The sequence below is a fragment of the Echinops telfairi genome, unplaced genomic scaffold (assembly GCF_000313985.2).
Source record: "Echinops telfairi isolate 266 unplaced genomic scaffold, ASM31398v2 ScPeMD7_7466;HRSCAF=8504, whole genome shotgun sequence".
In the NCBI taxonomy this organism is placed as follows: Eukaryota; Metazoa; Chordata; class Mammalia; order Afrosoricida; family Tenrecidae; genus Echinops; species Echinops telfairi.
The window spans coordinates 340,531-352,684 of record NW_022111366.1 but is presented as its reverse complement, the minus strand read 5'-3'; the positions used below and the strand labels follow the sequence as shown (position 1 = coordinate 352,684).

Genomic DNA, 12,154 nt, shown 5'->3' with positions numbered 1-12,154 from the left:
GGCGGGCACCCTCAGAGCATGCTCCCAACCAGAGGAGGCGCCAGGACCACTCCCTGCGATGTATTTGCTCAGGGTCCCCACCCCTTGCCGCCTTCCCCACAGAGCAGTTTCCCTCACCACGAGGATTCTTCTGCCTGCCAGGAGGCGCTAGCTCCCACGTCCACCCTCCCCTTCGCTCACCATGAACGTCCCATCACCATCCGTCTCCAGCAGAGACATCCCCAGGTGCATGTTCAGAGCGGGATGAGATGAATTTCCCAGTGGATAGTCACCTGGTTTGGGTGAGGAGAAAATGAGGTCAGGGGTTCCCAGATGGGGGGTGCTTATGTTCAGGAGGATCATGGAAGTGGATGAGATGGGATTAGGGTTAGAGAGGATCAAGATAGAAGGGGCCTGGGCTACGGGGGCACAAAGGTTGAGGCACAAGAGGTCAAAGCTGCCGGGGTATTGAGGACAGGGGTTGGGAGTCTAAGAGTCAGACATCTTCTTACCCAAGTGGCCCTTGGCACATGGGGTGTTCGGGGGTCCCCCCACAGGGCAGCGATAAACATCCCCTCTCCGGTCGCCTGAAGGCCCATCCCAGGGAGCGCCCACCAGCATCCTGGGAGGAGGATGTGAATGCAAGCATGCCGGTGAGGCCGGCTGGAGGGAAAGGGCACTGGCATGGCACGTTGAGAGCCCCAGCCGCCTCCGCCTCCGCAAGATAGACCCGACAGGTAGACCCGCCTACCTCGCCTCCCCTTGCCCAGCACCGGCACAGTCCCAATCCTACGGTCCCCCCTCACCAGCGCTGTCCACCCCCAACGTGTTGTAAGACACTGTATCCAAATTCAGCCTCCGGTGGCCCTGAGAATAGGCGTGGGTGATGCACATCCAGGTTAAAGGGGGAGCAGAGACCTGGGGGCCCAGGATCACGAGGTTAGCATGGCGTGGTCGGAGAGGCAAACCAGAGCCCAGAGCCCCTGCCACAAAGTGAGCCGCCGCGGTCAGTCCTCTGCCCAAGCCTGACTCACAGCCCTCCAGGCTTCCCTCAATGCAGTGCACTCAGAGCCCCAAGCACAGATGACCCCCTTCCTGTGTTTGGACCCCGAGGTCTAAGCGGTGGCCCTCCGCCATGCTGGTGCACAGCTGTGTTTCCACTCCCGCCCCGGAATCTCATTCACAGACGTGTCTGGAGAGTCAGCCAGTCCGCTCCTGTCCACACCGTTCCTCCTACACATCCTCCTCCTTAAATGACAGAAGGCCTTTCTGCAGCACCCCACCCACGCAGGCACTCTTTTCAAATGCTCCCAGCCAGGGCCACAGGGGGGGAGGTGGAGGTGGGGGAAGTAAGGAGCCAGGGGACCACTGTGTCTGCATCCTTCTCTTTCCGTCTCTTCTCAACTCAGTCATTGTCACTCACTCTGTTCCTGCAGTGTTTAGGTCTCTGGTTGATCCCAGCCCTGAAATCCTCAGTGGTAATTAAGTGGGTGGGGCCACTCGCCTGCCCACACACACATGGTGTGCCATCCATCCTTGCCAAGGGTCTCACCACCCACTAAGTCCCCCACAGCCCTCTTCCTTTCTAACTCACTCACACTCCCTCCTGCCCCTCTACCTACCTCCATGGCTCCCCCAACCCTTGGCCACTTCAAATGGCCCAACCACCTCCTGCTGACTCTTCCCTCCCTGCCCCAACCCTTTCAATCAGAGAGCGTGGGTATTTTAGGAAACAAAGATTACAGGGTGAGGAAATAGTCTCTCCCTTGCCCCTCCCGGGCTCTTTCCCCAAGGCGCTCTGCTCCCCTCCAGGCCACCCGGCCACCACGACTGTAGCTGTGCCGTTTTCTAAAAGGTATTTTACATGCGGCCGTTTTGTTTGTTTGTTTGTCTTGCATACAGGATACTGGCAAGGGCTGGGTGACCAAGGACGGTAGCTCGTTGGTTTGATACACCCAGAGTTGTGACCACATTCGTCAGTCAGTTAAGCCTCAGAGACCACCAAGGTGGGTGGTTGGGGTGGGGGTGGATAATAGAAACAACTGGCCACGTGGACGGTCACGGGAATGTTTCCTGTCTACATGCCCCTAGGGCTTAGGACAAAGGTTTTTGAAAACTGAGCAGAGATCCCATGCAAGATGCCAGGCAGCTCCAGCCCCCCAAAGTCTCAGTATCTAGTAATATGTGTGGGCGCAAGAGGTAAACATGCACATGCACACACACGTACAAGCGCGTGTGTACACACAGTCTATCAACAGGCAGAAAGAACCAAAGCCAACCTCCCACCCTAATTCCCCCCCCAATTCCAACCCTACAGATCCCACTCCCAAACCACCCCGCCTGTCTTCCACTGCAGCAAGGAGCGCAGCTCCCTCACCTGTCAGGAGCATCAGGGGCAAGGGCAGGTGAGGGATGAGGCGCAGCTCCATGCCTGGATGCCCGCCGCCCTCGGAGACGTCTTCTGTGCCCGGTCCCTCTCCTGGTCTGTTTTCCTTACTTTCCCTCCCATCCTGCCCCCTCCCACTGGCAGCTAAAAATAAACCGGGAAGGAGTGGGAGGGATGATGGCGGGGCGCTGTGGGGAGCCCTGGACCAAGGGCAGGTCCCTCCCTGCCTGGGTGCTGCCCCCTGGAGGCGTAGGCCCAACACAGAGAGCGCACACGCTGACCGCTTGAGTCTTTCTGCTTTAAATCCCTTGCTGCCTGTTCAGGGATGACTTCTTCAGGTTTGGAAGACAAGGCAGGAATAGGAGATAGATTCTATTTCATAACCTTATTTACTCCAATCTAGAGAAGGGAAAATGAAAGAGCTGAGTAAGAGTGGAAAGTCCCCGCGTTCCCCTCAAAGTCCCAACATGCGAAGACGTCGTCGCTGTGAGTTATGAACTCAGGAGCCTTAGGGGTCCCATGGCACTGTTCTGCTCGCGGCACTGACGCTGCACTGCCTGCTGGCCGTATGGCTTTTGAAGGGACTACCAACGACTGTAGCCGCCTTGGTGGCACAGCGGTTACAAGTTGGGCTGCTAACAGCAAGGTCAGCAGTTTGAAACCTCCAGGCACTCTGAGGGAGAAAGACCAGGATTTCTAACCCCGCCCGTAAAGAGTTCCCGTTCCGGAAACCCACAGGGGTGGTTCTACCCTGCCCTATGGGGTCTGCCTTGGCTCAGTGGCACAAGTTGAGGCGTTTTTGTTTTCTATCAAGGGTTGTGGAGTGGGTTTTGTGAAACCAGATCATTACTTTACTATCTTGCACGGCAGGACGAGGGGCCTCGGATAAACGGAACACACAGCACCAAATGGCGATGGGCAAACTGGACTTTAATTCGCTGACTTGGAAGGTTTGCTCTCTGTCTTGTGCACGAGCCATGGCTATTCACACAGATTCACTGTACAGTATGTACAGCAGGATGCTCGGTGCAGCGCCATTCTGAATAGGCAAAGAACAGGTAAGGACACACTGGAGAACGGATCTCTGAAATCAAAGTGGAAGCAGAAATCTGTCGGTGTGATTCAATTGAAGGATCAAGGCCAAGTCACAAGTGAGGCAGGTGAGGTAGACGTGAGAGGTGAAGAGGGGGTGCCGGGCAACTTTTGGACAGAGATTGGGGGAGAGTCTACTAAAAGCCACCTCTGTGAGAAAACAAAGGCAGTTAGAATCTTACAGATCAAACCTTCCCTCACTGCCTCCCCCCAAGAGGACCTGCCACTGCTGATTAAATTCCTAAGCAGCAGATGGAGAAGGCAGACGAGAGATGCATACACAGAGAATCTTAAATCAAAGAGAAACCGACAATTATAATACAGGAGGAAAAGAACAAAAGTTCAGGCAGGTTTGGGTATCAGAATCATCTACTTCAGGAGTCAACTTCTCTCACCTCACCATCCCCAACGGGTCTCCCTCCACTTTCCGATCTCTGGATTTTAACTTCGACCGAGGAGCAGAGTTAGAACCAGGCTGGTTGGTACAACAGGGCTCATCTAAGATGCTCTCTTGCCAATTCAGACCTCCTCCTAACCTTGCACCAGTGTGTCAGGGCTTGAGTCGTAGCCAGGGGCAGATGAGGGTGAGAATGGACAGGATAGAGGACACGAGGCCACAAAACCCCACAATACCAGGCCCACAGCGCCAGAGGCCTAGTTTGTCCAGTGGAATGAAGAGATCGCAGGCGTTTCTGACCACATCCAGCAGAAGCGGGGGATGACCTCGAAGGACCTGCACCAGGAGCAGGACTCGCAGCCGCAGCTTCACAGCCAGTTGGGGCAGGCCTCCTCCTGGAGTCCCTGGTCCCTGAGGACTCCCAATTTCAATTGCTTCTGGGACTCCTCCCCCAGAACCCTTTGACCGCCGGATACAAGCTGAAGACTCTTGTTCCATCAGGAGGCGAATCTCATAGGCATCCCGGCTCAAGTTCATGATGAGGGAAAAGAGATAGTACCTGCGATACACAAGGCACGAGGGTGAGCAAGAGCACATACACTTAAAATATCCCCAATTGAACAGTTCTTTCCCTTAGTGATAACAGGGACTACACATGGGAACACCAGACGAGAATGCTGTCACCCATCACTGGAAACATCTTTCCCCATGCCTGTGTGGACCTTCTGTTTCTGGTGTGAAATTAGTAAGCATCATTCAATTTTCGAAGACCTGCCTTAACGTTCACTCCCCATTTGACCACCTCTTAGTACACACACATCCAACTTGAGCGATCACAATGCCAACTCCTTTTTAAAGGGGTTTCAGAGACCTAAGAGGCATTATAGGCCTGGATGTGTTAGATTATCGATTCTTTAAGAACAAAGTATCTATTTTTTTAATCTTCCACTCCCTCCAAGCACTGACAGTACTGTCTTCGCTCCAAGACATGTCCTGAATCCAACTACGTCTCTCTGTCTGTCTGCCATCGTCATTTCTCGCCGGGACTGCTGCTTTTCCCCTTTAACTGCTCTCTCTGTGGCTGCTCTCTTTATTTTCGGTCTGAGTTCATTTACTTAGACAGCCTCAGAATCATGGAATGCAATAGCAACATACAGAGCAAGGCTGGGGAATTAGGTTGAATTGTTGTAGTCCATGCATGTAAATAAGTATTTTAAAGGGGGTAAAAGTAGATCTTAAATGCTGCATTATGGAGGGGTCTCGGGGAGGAGATGAGCCAGTCAGGGTGCGATGTAACAATGATGAGAAATACAACTTTCCTCTAGTTCCTAAATGTTTCCTCCCCGCTCCCACTACCATGACTCGAATTCGACCTTGCAAATCTGGCTAGACCAGAGGAGGTACACTGGTACAGATAGGAACTGAAAATACAGGGAATCCAGGGTGGATGAGCCCTACAGGACCAGTGGTTTGAGTGGCGAAACAGGGAGGGTAAAGGGAGAATGGGTAGGAAAGAGGGAACCGATTACATGGAACTGTGTGTGACCTCCTCCCTGGGGGACAGACAACCAAAAAGTGGGTGAAGGGAGACGTCGGACAGGGCAAGATATGACAAAATACCCATTTATAAACTATCAAGGGCTCATGAGGGAGGGGGGAGCGGGGAGGGAGGGGAAAAATGAGGACCTAATGTCGGGGGTTTAAATGGAGAGAAAATGTTTTGAGAAATGATGTACAAATGCGCTTTACACAATTGATGTGTGTGTATGGATTGGGATAACAGTTGTATGAGCCCCTAATAAAATGTAAAAAAAAAAAAAAAGGTAGGAGATAAATTCAAGCAATAAAGAAATGTAATAATTAAAAAAAATGCTGCATTATGTCTAATAACACATACATGTAATGAAGTGTATCTCACTTCATCATCATCATCATCATACTGCTTGATTTTCAGGCTGAATGGTTATAACAGCTAAGCCATTTCACTTACATGGCAGCAAATGCAAAAGCACCCTAAACAACTCCTGACTGCACACTGTTGGTTCCACAGCATTTCCTTATTCAGCTGGCCTGCCTCCAGGCAGAAGACGTGCTGACCTCTGTGGCCACGCGTCCCCCCTGTCAACCGTCAAATCTTGTACAGTAGCTGGCATACGTGTACATTACATAATCGTTTCTCTTCTGGTGGTTTTTATCGCTTCCTTCCTAACATATTTAAAATAACACCTGAACACAGGCTTACAGAGCCCAACAACACCTGGCCCTTGGATACCCCTCTAACTTCATCCTGTACCATTCTTTCCTTGAATGATGATGTGCCAACCACACTGGTGGTCTCTCTGTATTTTGATCCCAACAAGCTTGCTTCTGCCTTAGGGTCTTTGGGCAAATACCTGAAGTGTTCTCCCCACTGAACTTTTCACGTGGCTGGCTCTTTCTCTTGATATTCAGGTTTGAGTTTAAATGCACCTACCTCTTTGAAAAAGCTTACTCTTGCCCTCCTCCTTCCCCTAATCTACTCATTTATTCTCTACCATCTGTCCAATTAGCACTTACCACTATCTGATATTTTTCTTCTTCATGTCCATCTGTCTCCACTTATTAGAATGTACGCTCCATGACAGCAAGGGGTGTGTTTGTCGTTCCCACTGTGTCCCTGGATCAGTGCTGGTCACATACCAAAACAAACAAAACTCACTGCCACTGAGTCAATTCTGACTCAGAAATCCCGTAGGGCAGGGTAGAACTGCCCCTGTGAACTTCCGAGACTGTAACTCTTCACAGGGGTAGAAAGTCTCGTCTTTCTCCCTTGGAGCTGCTGGCGGGTTTTGAGCTGATAACCTAGCGGTTGGCTGCTCAGTGTGTAACCACTATGCCACCAAGGCTTCCTGCTGTGTGCAGCAAGGGCCCAATCCCTATTTGCAGAATGAAATGAAGAAACCTGGGCTACAGGCTCTTCTACAAGAGACGTGCTTTTCCTCTCACTTTGGCCAGCCCTATCTCTGCCTCCCATACAAGTTAAGTCATGTTACAGCTGTAGAACCCTGAATATATGAAGAAAAACAAATCAGAAACAGGAATGGAAAGGGAACAAACTTCTAATATGATTTTTAAAAAAAAGCAAAGAGAATCATAGGGGAGGCAAAGAAACAAACAGATGGTGTGTAAGTAGAGAATTAACCTCCAGAAATGTATTTCTCTCTACTTTCATGGCCACATCCCGAGTCCAAGCCAACGTCACCTTTTGCTTCTACCTTACTTCCCCTAGTCACACCTCCTGGGCAACTCTTGCGAGGAACAGTCTCAGGGAAAACAGTGAGTAGAAACGGTCCCTAAAGTGAACATTCAGGCTACGATGCTCTTGCCTCGAGGCCTGCACCTGCATGTTTTTATGCATGTCGCCATCCAAGCATCGTCCTATTACACATATTTTTCCCCACTGCAATCCATTTTCCACATTGTAGTAAGAGAGATAATCTTCAAACACTATTTGAATCATGTCACGTCTCTGCTCAGAATCTTTCAATAACTTCCCATTGTATTCAGAATAAAACTTAAGCAAAATAAAACAAAACAACCCGATCATTCACTGCCTCAAGGCCCGTGTGATCTGAGCCAGAGCTACCTCTCCAGCTTTGACTTGTGCCCTTGCTAGAGATCCAATCATATGTGTTATCATTTGTAAATTGTAAAATATGTGCTGTAAATCCTAACCTCGGGTTTTATTCCCATTTGGAAAGGCTGTGTTTGTTGTGTTCCTGAGGCAGAATTAGTGCAGGGTATCTCTTGAGTAACCTCTTGTGAAATATAAAGAAATGAAGCAAGCCAGAAGCAGAGATGGAGTAAGCTGAGGTAAGATAGAAGCCAAGACACATGGTGACCTCCAAGGAGCCAGGAAGCAAAAAGAGGAGAGACAAGGACCTTCCATTCCCCCAGAGTCAAGAGAGGAGAAGCCTTCCCCTAGAGTTGGTGCTCTGAATTCAGACCTGGAGCGTCCTAAACGGGCAGAAGATAACTTTCTGTTTGTTAAAGCCACACCTTTGGGGTACTTCTGTCACTGTAGCACTAGACAACTAAGACAAGTCTCTGCCGAATATTGCCCACCACACTGGCTTTGTATTTTTCTAACTGCTGAGAAAAATGTCCTGTTCTGCTTTGAAAGACCTTTGCGCCTCTTTGATTTGGCTAACTTCTACTTAGACCACACAGAAGAACTGAAAGAATCTTTTCCATCCTTCAATCTAAATTAGTTCCCCTTGTCATATGCTCGCATAACACCCTGGGCTTTACCACAGATATATCTAAATGCTTATATTGATTTCAATAATTGATTCCTCTACTAGATTGTATGCTTCATGAAAGCAGAAATATTATTATCCTCTGGCGAGAAGCAAGCATCTATTTTTTTTTAAAGGAATGAATAGGAAGTGAGGTGAGCCTGTGGTATAGATAATAGCATTAAAGCAATGTAGTAGCATCTCTTCATCACTCATCTATCTTCTATCTGCTCCCGTTAGTTATTCTCTAACAGTTTAAGACTTGCATGCATACTAGAGGCTAAGTAATTGAATCAACTTGCATGCTCTGGGAAGAGCTGGTGGAGGGTCTTCCTTTCCTAAAAGGCAAATCCTGCAGTATAAAGCAGACAAAAAGTCTTGATGTTGGAAAGGATATCAAACCTGAAGGAGCGTTGGGCCCACTTCTCCTGATCCACACGGGGAGCCAGTCCAGACTTCCCAGCCCACAGCACATTGTCACAGGCGAAGTACAGGGCTCTGTTGAGGTGACTGACAGTAATGCAGAACCTCAGGACAACATCCGAGAGGTGCACAGCTCGTTTCGCCGACTCGAGGGCATCTGCTGAGTTTCCCAGGCGTAGGACTTTGGAGGTTGCACAAGGAAAAGCCAGGAGTTGGACGTAGAGGCCGACAAACAGCGGGATGGAGAGAGAGAGAGGGAGCAAGAGTGAAAGTGGAGCAAGTGACAGAAACAAACAAAAAGGAGAAACGGTCCATTATTTTCCAGTTCAAGATTTTGTTTATTTTTGTCCCCGTTTAGTTTTCTCGAATGGACTCCCATCCTCTCCAGTCGTTCATTATTCCCACATCCCTACTGTCTTATCCTGGTTGGGAGGCGGGCAGAAGTTAACTCCGGAATGTGGGAGAGAAAATGGTGAGCGTCAAGGAGGCCCTAGCAGCGCCTGGCTGGAGGCGGAGGAAAGATTGAGGCGATCGAAGGAAAGGCATGTCTACTTACGTTTTCTCCCAAGACTCAAATGGCCCTCCAATTGTCGAATCTGCTTCTGCAACTCGGGACTGGCCCCGTGTCTCTGCAGCGCGTGGCCAAGCAGCGCACAGGCATACTGAGCAGCCCTGGAGGAGAGGGCAGCAGAGAAGCCGGAAACTCCCTAAAACAGTCTCCCCTAGAGGCAGGGCATTCCCCCCTCGCCCTTTTCTCCTCTTCAAGCCCCCATCTCACCCGTCTCCTGCGAGCCAGGGGAGGGAGACAAGGGTCAAAAGAGGGCTAAAGGTCACAGCTCAGGCTGTACACATGGGGTCGCCGTGAGGGTTGGAATCTACCCACTGAAGCCACCACAACGAAGGACGTGGGGAGCCCTGTGCAAAGCTGGGAAAATAAGAAAGTGGGCAAAGAGGAGGCCAGAAGGACCAGCGAGGGCAGCAAGGGGTACACGCAGGTGCACGACATGCTGTGAGCCTGGGTGTGGGGTGTGGGGTGTGTACACTAAGTGGGGGGCAATATATGCCTCGTGGTAGATACGCGATGAGATTCCCAGGCCCCCCAGCTGAATGGACACCAGAAGGCAGGGCGAGGGCCGAGGAGTTTGCCCGGGACAGCAGAGGGCAGGGCAGGGAAGCAGGGGGCGCCTCCTCCGTTCTGGGGACAAGGTCCGAGTTGCTAAACACCACGGGGGAGAAAGCCCCCATTCTCCCATCGCCCAGTGAGGAAGCTGTGGTGTCCCTACTGGCCCACTCATGCCTCAGTTTCCCCATCTTTCCCGGGAACAGAAACGAATCATCCCACGGGTCCGTTCAAATCTGAACCTCGCGGTCCGTCCGGGCCCCCGTAGTCCGCGTTGACCCTGGGTGACCCCAGCGGTCGGAACGGACCTAGCCTCGCGAGGGTCTTCCTCGGACGGCGCCCCGCCCCGCCCCCAGTTCTCCTCGGGCCGCACCTGCACAGCCGCTCCCGGGCCTGGCTCTGGGCACTGAAGCGGACCCAAGCGTCCATGACAGCCGCGACCCGGCTCCACTGCCGGCCCCGCCCCTCGCCCCGCCCCTCGCCCCGCCCCCCGGGCGGCCCAGACGGCGCCTCGCGAGGGACAAACGGCGTCAGACCCGCGAGCGGGTGGCGGGGTTTCGAAAATGGAAATCCAGGACGAGAGGCTCTTGTTTCTAGACCTCCATCTGCGCGGGGTGTTTCTGCGCGTGTTTCCATCTTCACGTTTCTTCATTAGGAGGTCTCGATTTCCACCGCGTACTTCAAGAGGTGTGTTCCCCTTTAAAGCTCCTGGACCAGAGGCGGGGCCTGCGCTGTGGGGGGCGGGGCGAGAAAGCACCGCAGCGGTCCGGTCGCGACTGGGGGCGAAGGGTCCGCAGACCGAGAGATGCACCGAGCCGGCCGCCCCCAGCACAGGCCCAGGCACGCGCGAGTCGGGCTGGATTCTGGGGGCGAAGGTCTATGATCGTGGGAGCCCGGAGCCTACTGACCCGTCTCTCCCCCGGGAAAGGAGCAGGCCCCCACCGGGCCCCGGGTCCCTGCAGGACTCAGAAGATGGCAGGATGACCTCCACCAGTACACCGACGGAGACTCTCCCGAGACCGAGGCTTTAGGGGGCAAGATCCGCCGGAGCCGCCTCCCCATCCTAAAAGGGAGGGCAAAGAATCCCTGCTGGAAGCTAACTGCTTCGCATTCACGTTTCATTCCTCCCACCTTGTCTCTCAGGCCACCATGTCGTCGGGCAACGACACGCCTTGGGGGTCAGCCACAGGGGAGGAGATCTGGGCGGGATCCGGAGTGGAGGTGGAGGGATCCGAGCTACCCACCTTCTCGGCCGCAGCCAAGGTCCGAGTGGGAGTGACCATTGTGCTGTTTGTTTCTTCAGCCGGAGGGAACCTGGCCGTGCTGTGGTCAGTGACGCGGCCGCAACCCAGCCCGGCCCGCCCCTCTCCGGTTCGGCGACTTTTCGCCCATTTAGCAGCCGCAGACTTACTGGTCACTTTTGTGGTTATGCCTCTAGATGCCACCTGGAATATCACGGTTCAGTGGCTGGCTGGGGACATCGCATGTCGGACACTCATGTTCCTGAAACTAATGGCCATGTATGCTGCAGCATTCCTGCCTGTGGTCATTGGACTTGACCGCCAGGCAGCAGTACTCCACCCGTTTGGACCCCGCTCAGGCGGAAGGAAGCTTCTGGGGGCAGCTTGGGGACTTAGCTTCCTGCTGGCCTTGCCCCAGGTGAGTGAGTTGGGACTGTGGGCTGGGTTGCCCTGGGCATTTTGGTGCACAGCATGAGCCTGGGGCGTCAAAGGTATGCTTGATCCTCCTAACTAGAGTGCCATCAGTTTTGCAAGATCATTGGCTTGTTCACTTGCATCTCTATCCGGAGCTTGCCTTTAAAAAGTGCCTATGTCTGTCTCTGCCTCTGCCTTCAGCTTCACTTTACCACACTTGGTTTTCACCGCTCTCATTCTCTCAAGATCCACCCCCTTCAGGACATCCGGTGGTGAGGAAAACTGGCAGCCAGGAGAGATACATAAGTGTGCCGGTTTAATGAAAAGGCAGGAGCTTTAAGCAAAACTTTGTGGTCCTCTCACTAATCCATTAAAAAAACACACATCATCATCTCTAGGTAACCCAAGTGCTAAAGATAGAGCAGGATAAAGTTGCGCTTTCTTCCAGCCCTTTGTTGAAGGAACCTCCTACTCTTGTGTTATTGGAATCTGACTGACTTCGTTTAAATGGTTTTCAAAGAGATATTTTCTTAAGCACGTTACCTTTCCTTTTTCCCACATCACAGTCTTCAACGCCCAGCCACACAGCCACCCCTCTCCCAGGACCCGCCTGGTCTTAAACAAACCAGCCAAATCCTGAGAGGACTCGAAAAATAAACCCATTCCAGAGGTGAATCATCCTTTCTTTTCCCCTCTAACTTTCTTTTCTTTTCCCTCTAACTTTCTTTTTAAAAGCTCTCCCGTCCTCTCTCAGTGGAATTGGAGCTCTGGCTTTGTCACACACACACACACACACACACCCCTGCTCTGTGGAGACACTCCTCC

The 12,154-nt window shown here is 52.1% G+C and overlaps 3 protein-coding genes across 3 annotated transcripts in view; 1 reads left to right on the top strand and 2 right to left on the bottom strand.

Annotated features, from left to right (window-relative positions):
* The window catches only part of ITGA10 (integrin subunit alpha 10), a 16,722-nt gene extending 13,378 nt beyond the window's left edge, over positions 1–3,344 (bottom strand). The window contains exons 1-4 of the mRNA XM_045283709.1: positions 3,221–3,344; positions 786–897; positions 492–601; positions 181–272 (exon numbers count right to left, since the gene is read on the bottom strand). Of these exons, the coding sequence (XP_045139644.1) occupies positions 181–272; positions 492–601; positions 786–897; positions 3,221–3,344 (438 nt within the window). The remainder of the gene's footprint in view (positions 1–180; positions 273–491; positions 602–785; positions 898–3,220) is intronic.
* Positions 3,275–10,123, bottom strand: PEX11B (peroxisomal biogenesis factor 11 beta). Its single transcript, XM_004717274.2, has 4 exons — positions 10,048–10,123; positions 9,111–9,226; positions 8,534–8,735; positions 3,275–4,413 (listed from the first exon to the last, which is right to left on the bottom strand). The coding sequence occupies exons 1-4, from the start codon at positions 10,101–10,103 to the stop codon at positions 4,008–4,010; spliced, it is 780 nt and encodes a 259-aa protein (XP_004717331.1). The 5' UTR covers positions 10,104–10,123; the 3' UTR covers positions 3,275–4,007.
* A 356-nt stretch (positions 10,124–10,479) lies between these two features.
* LOC101659402 (gonadotropin-releasing hormone II receptor-like) overlaps positions 10,480–12,154 on the top strand; it is a 12,571-nt gene continuing 10,896 nt past the window's right edge. The window contains exon 1 of the mRNA XM_045283708.1: positions 10,480–11,333. Coding sequence (XP_045139643.1) covers positions 10,824–11,333 — 510 coding nt within the window. The 5' untranslated portion in view covers positions 10,480–10,823. The remainder of the gene's footprint in view (positions 11,334–12,154) is intronic.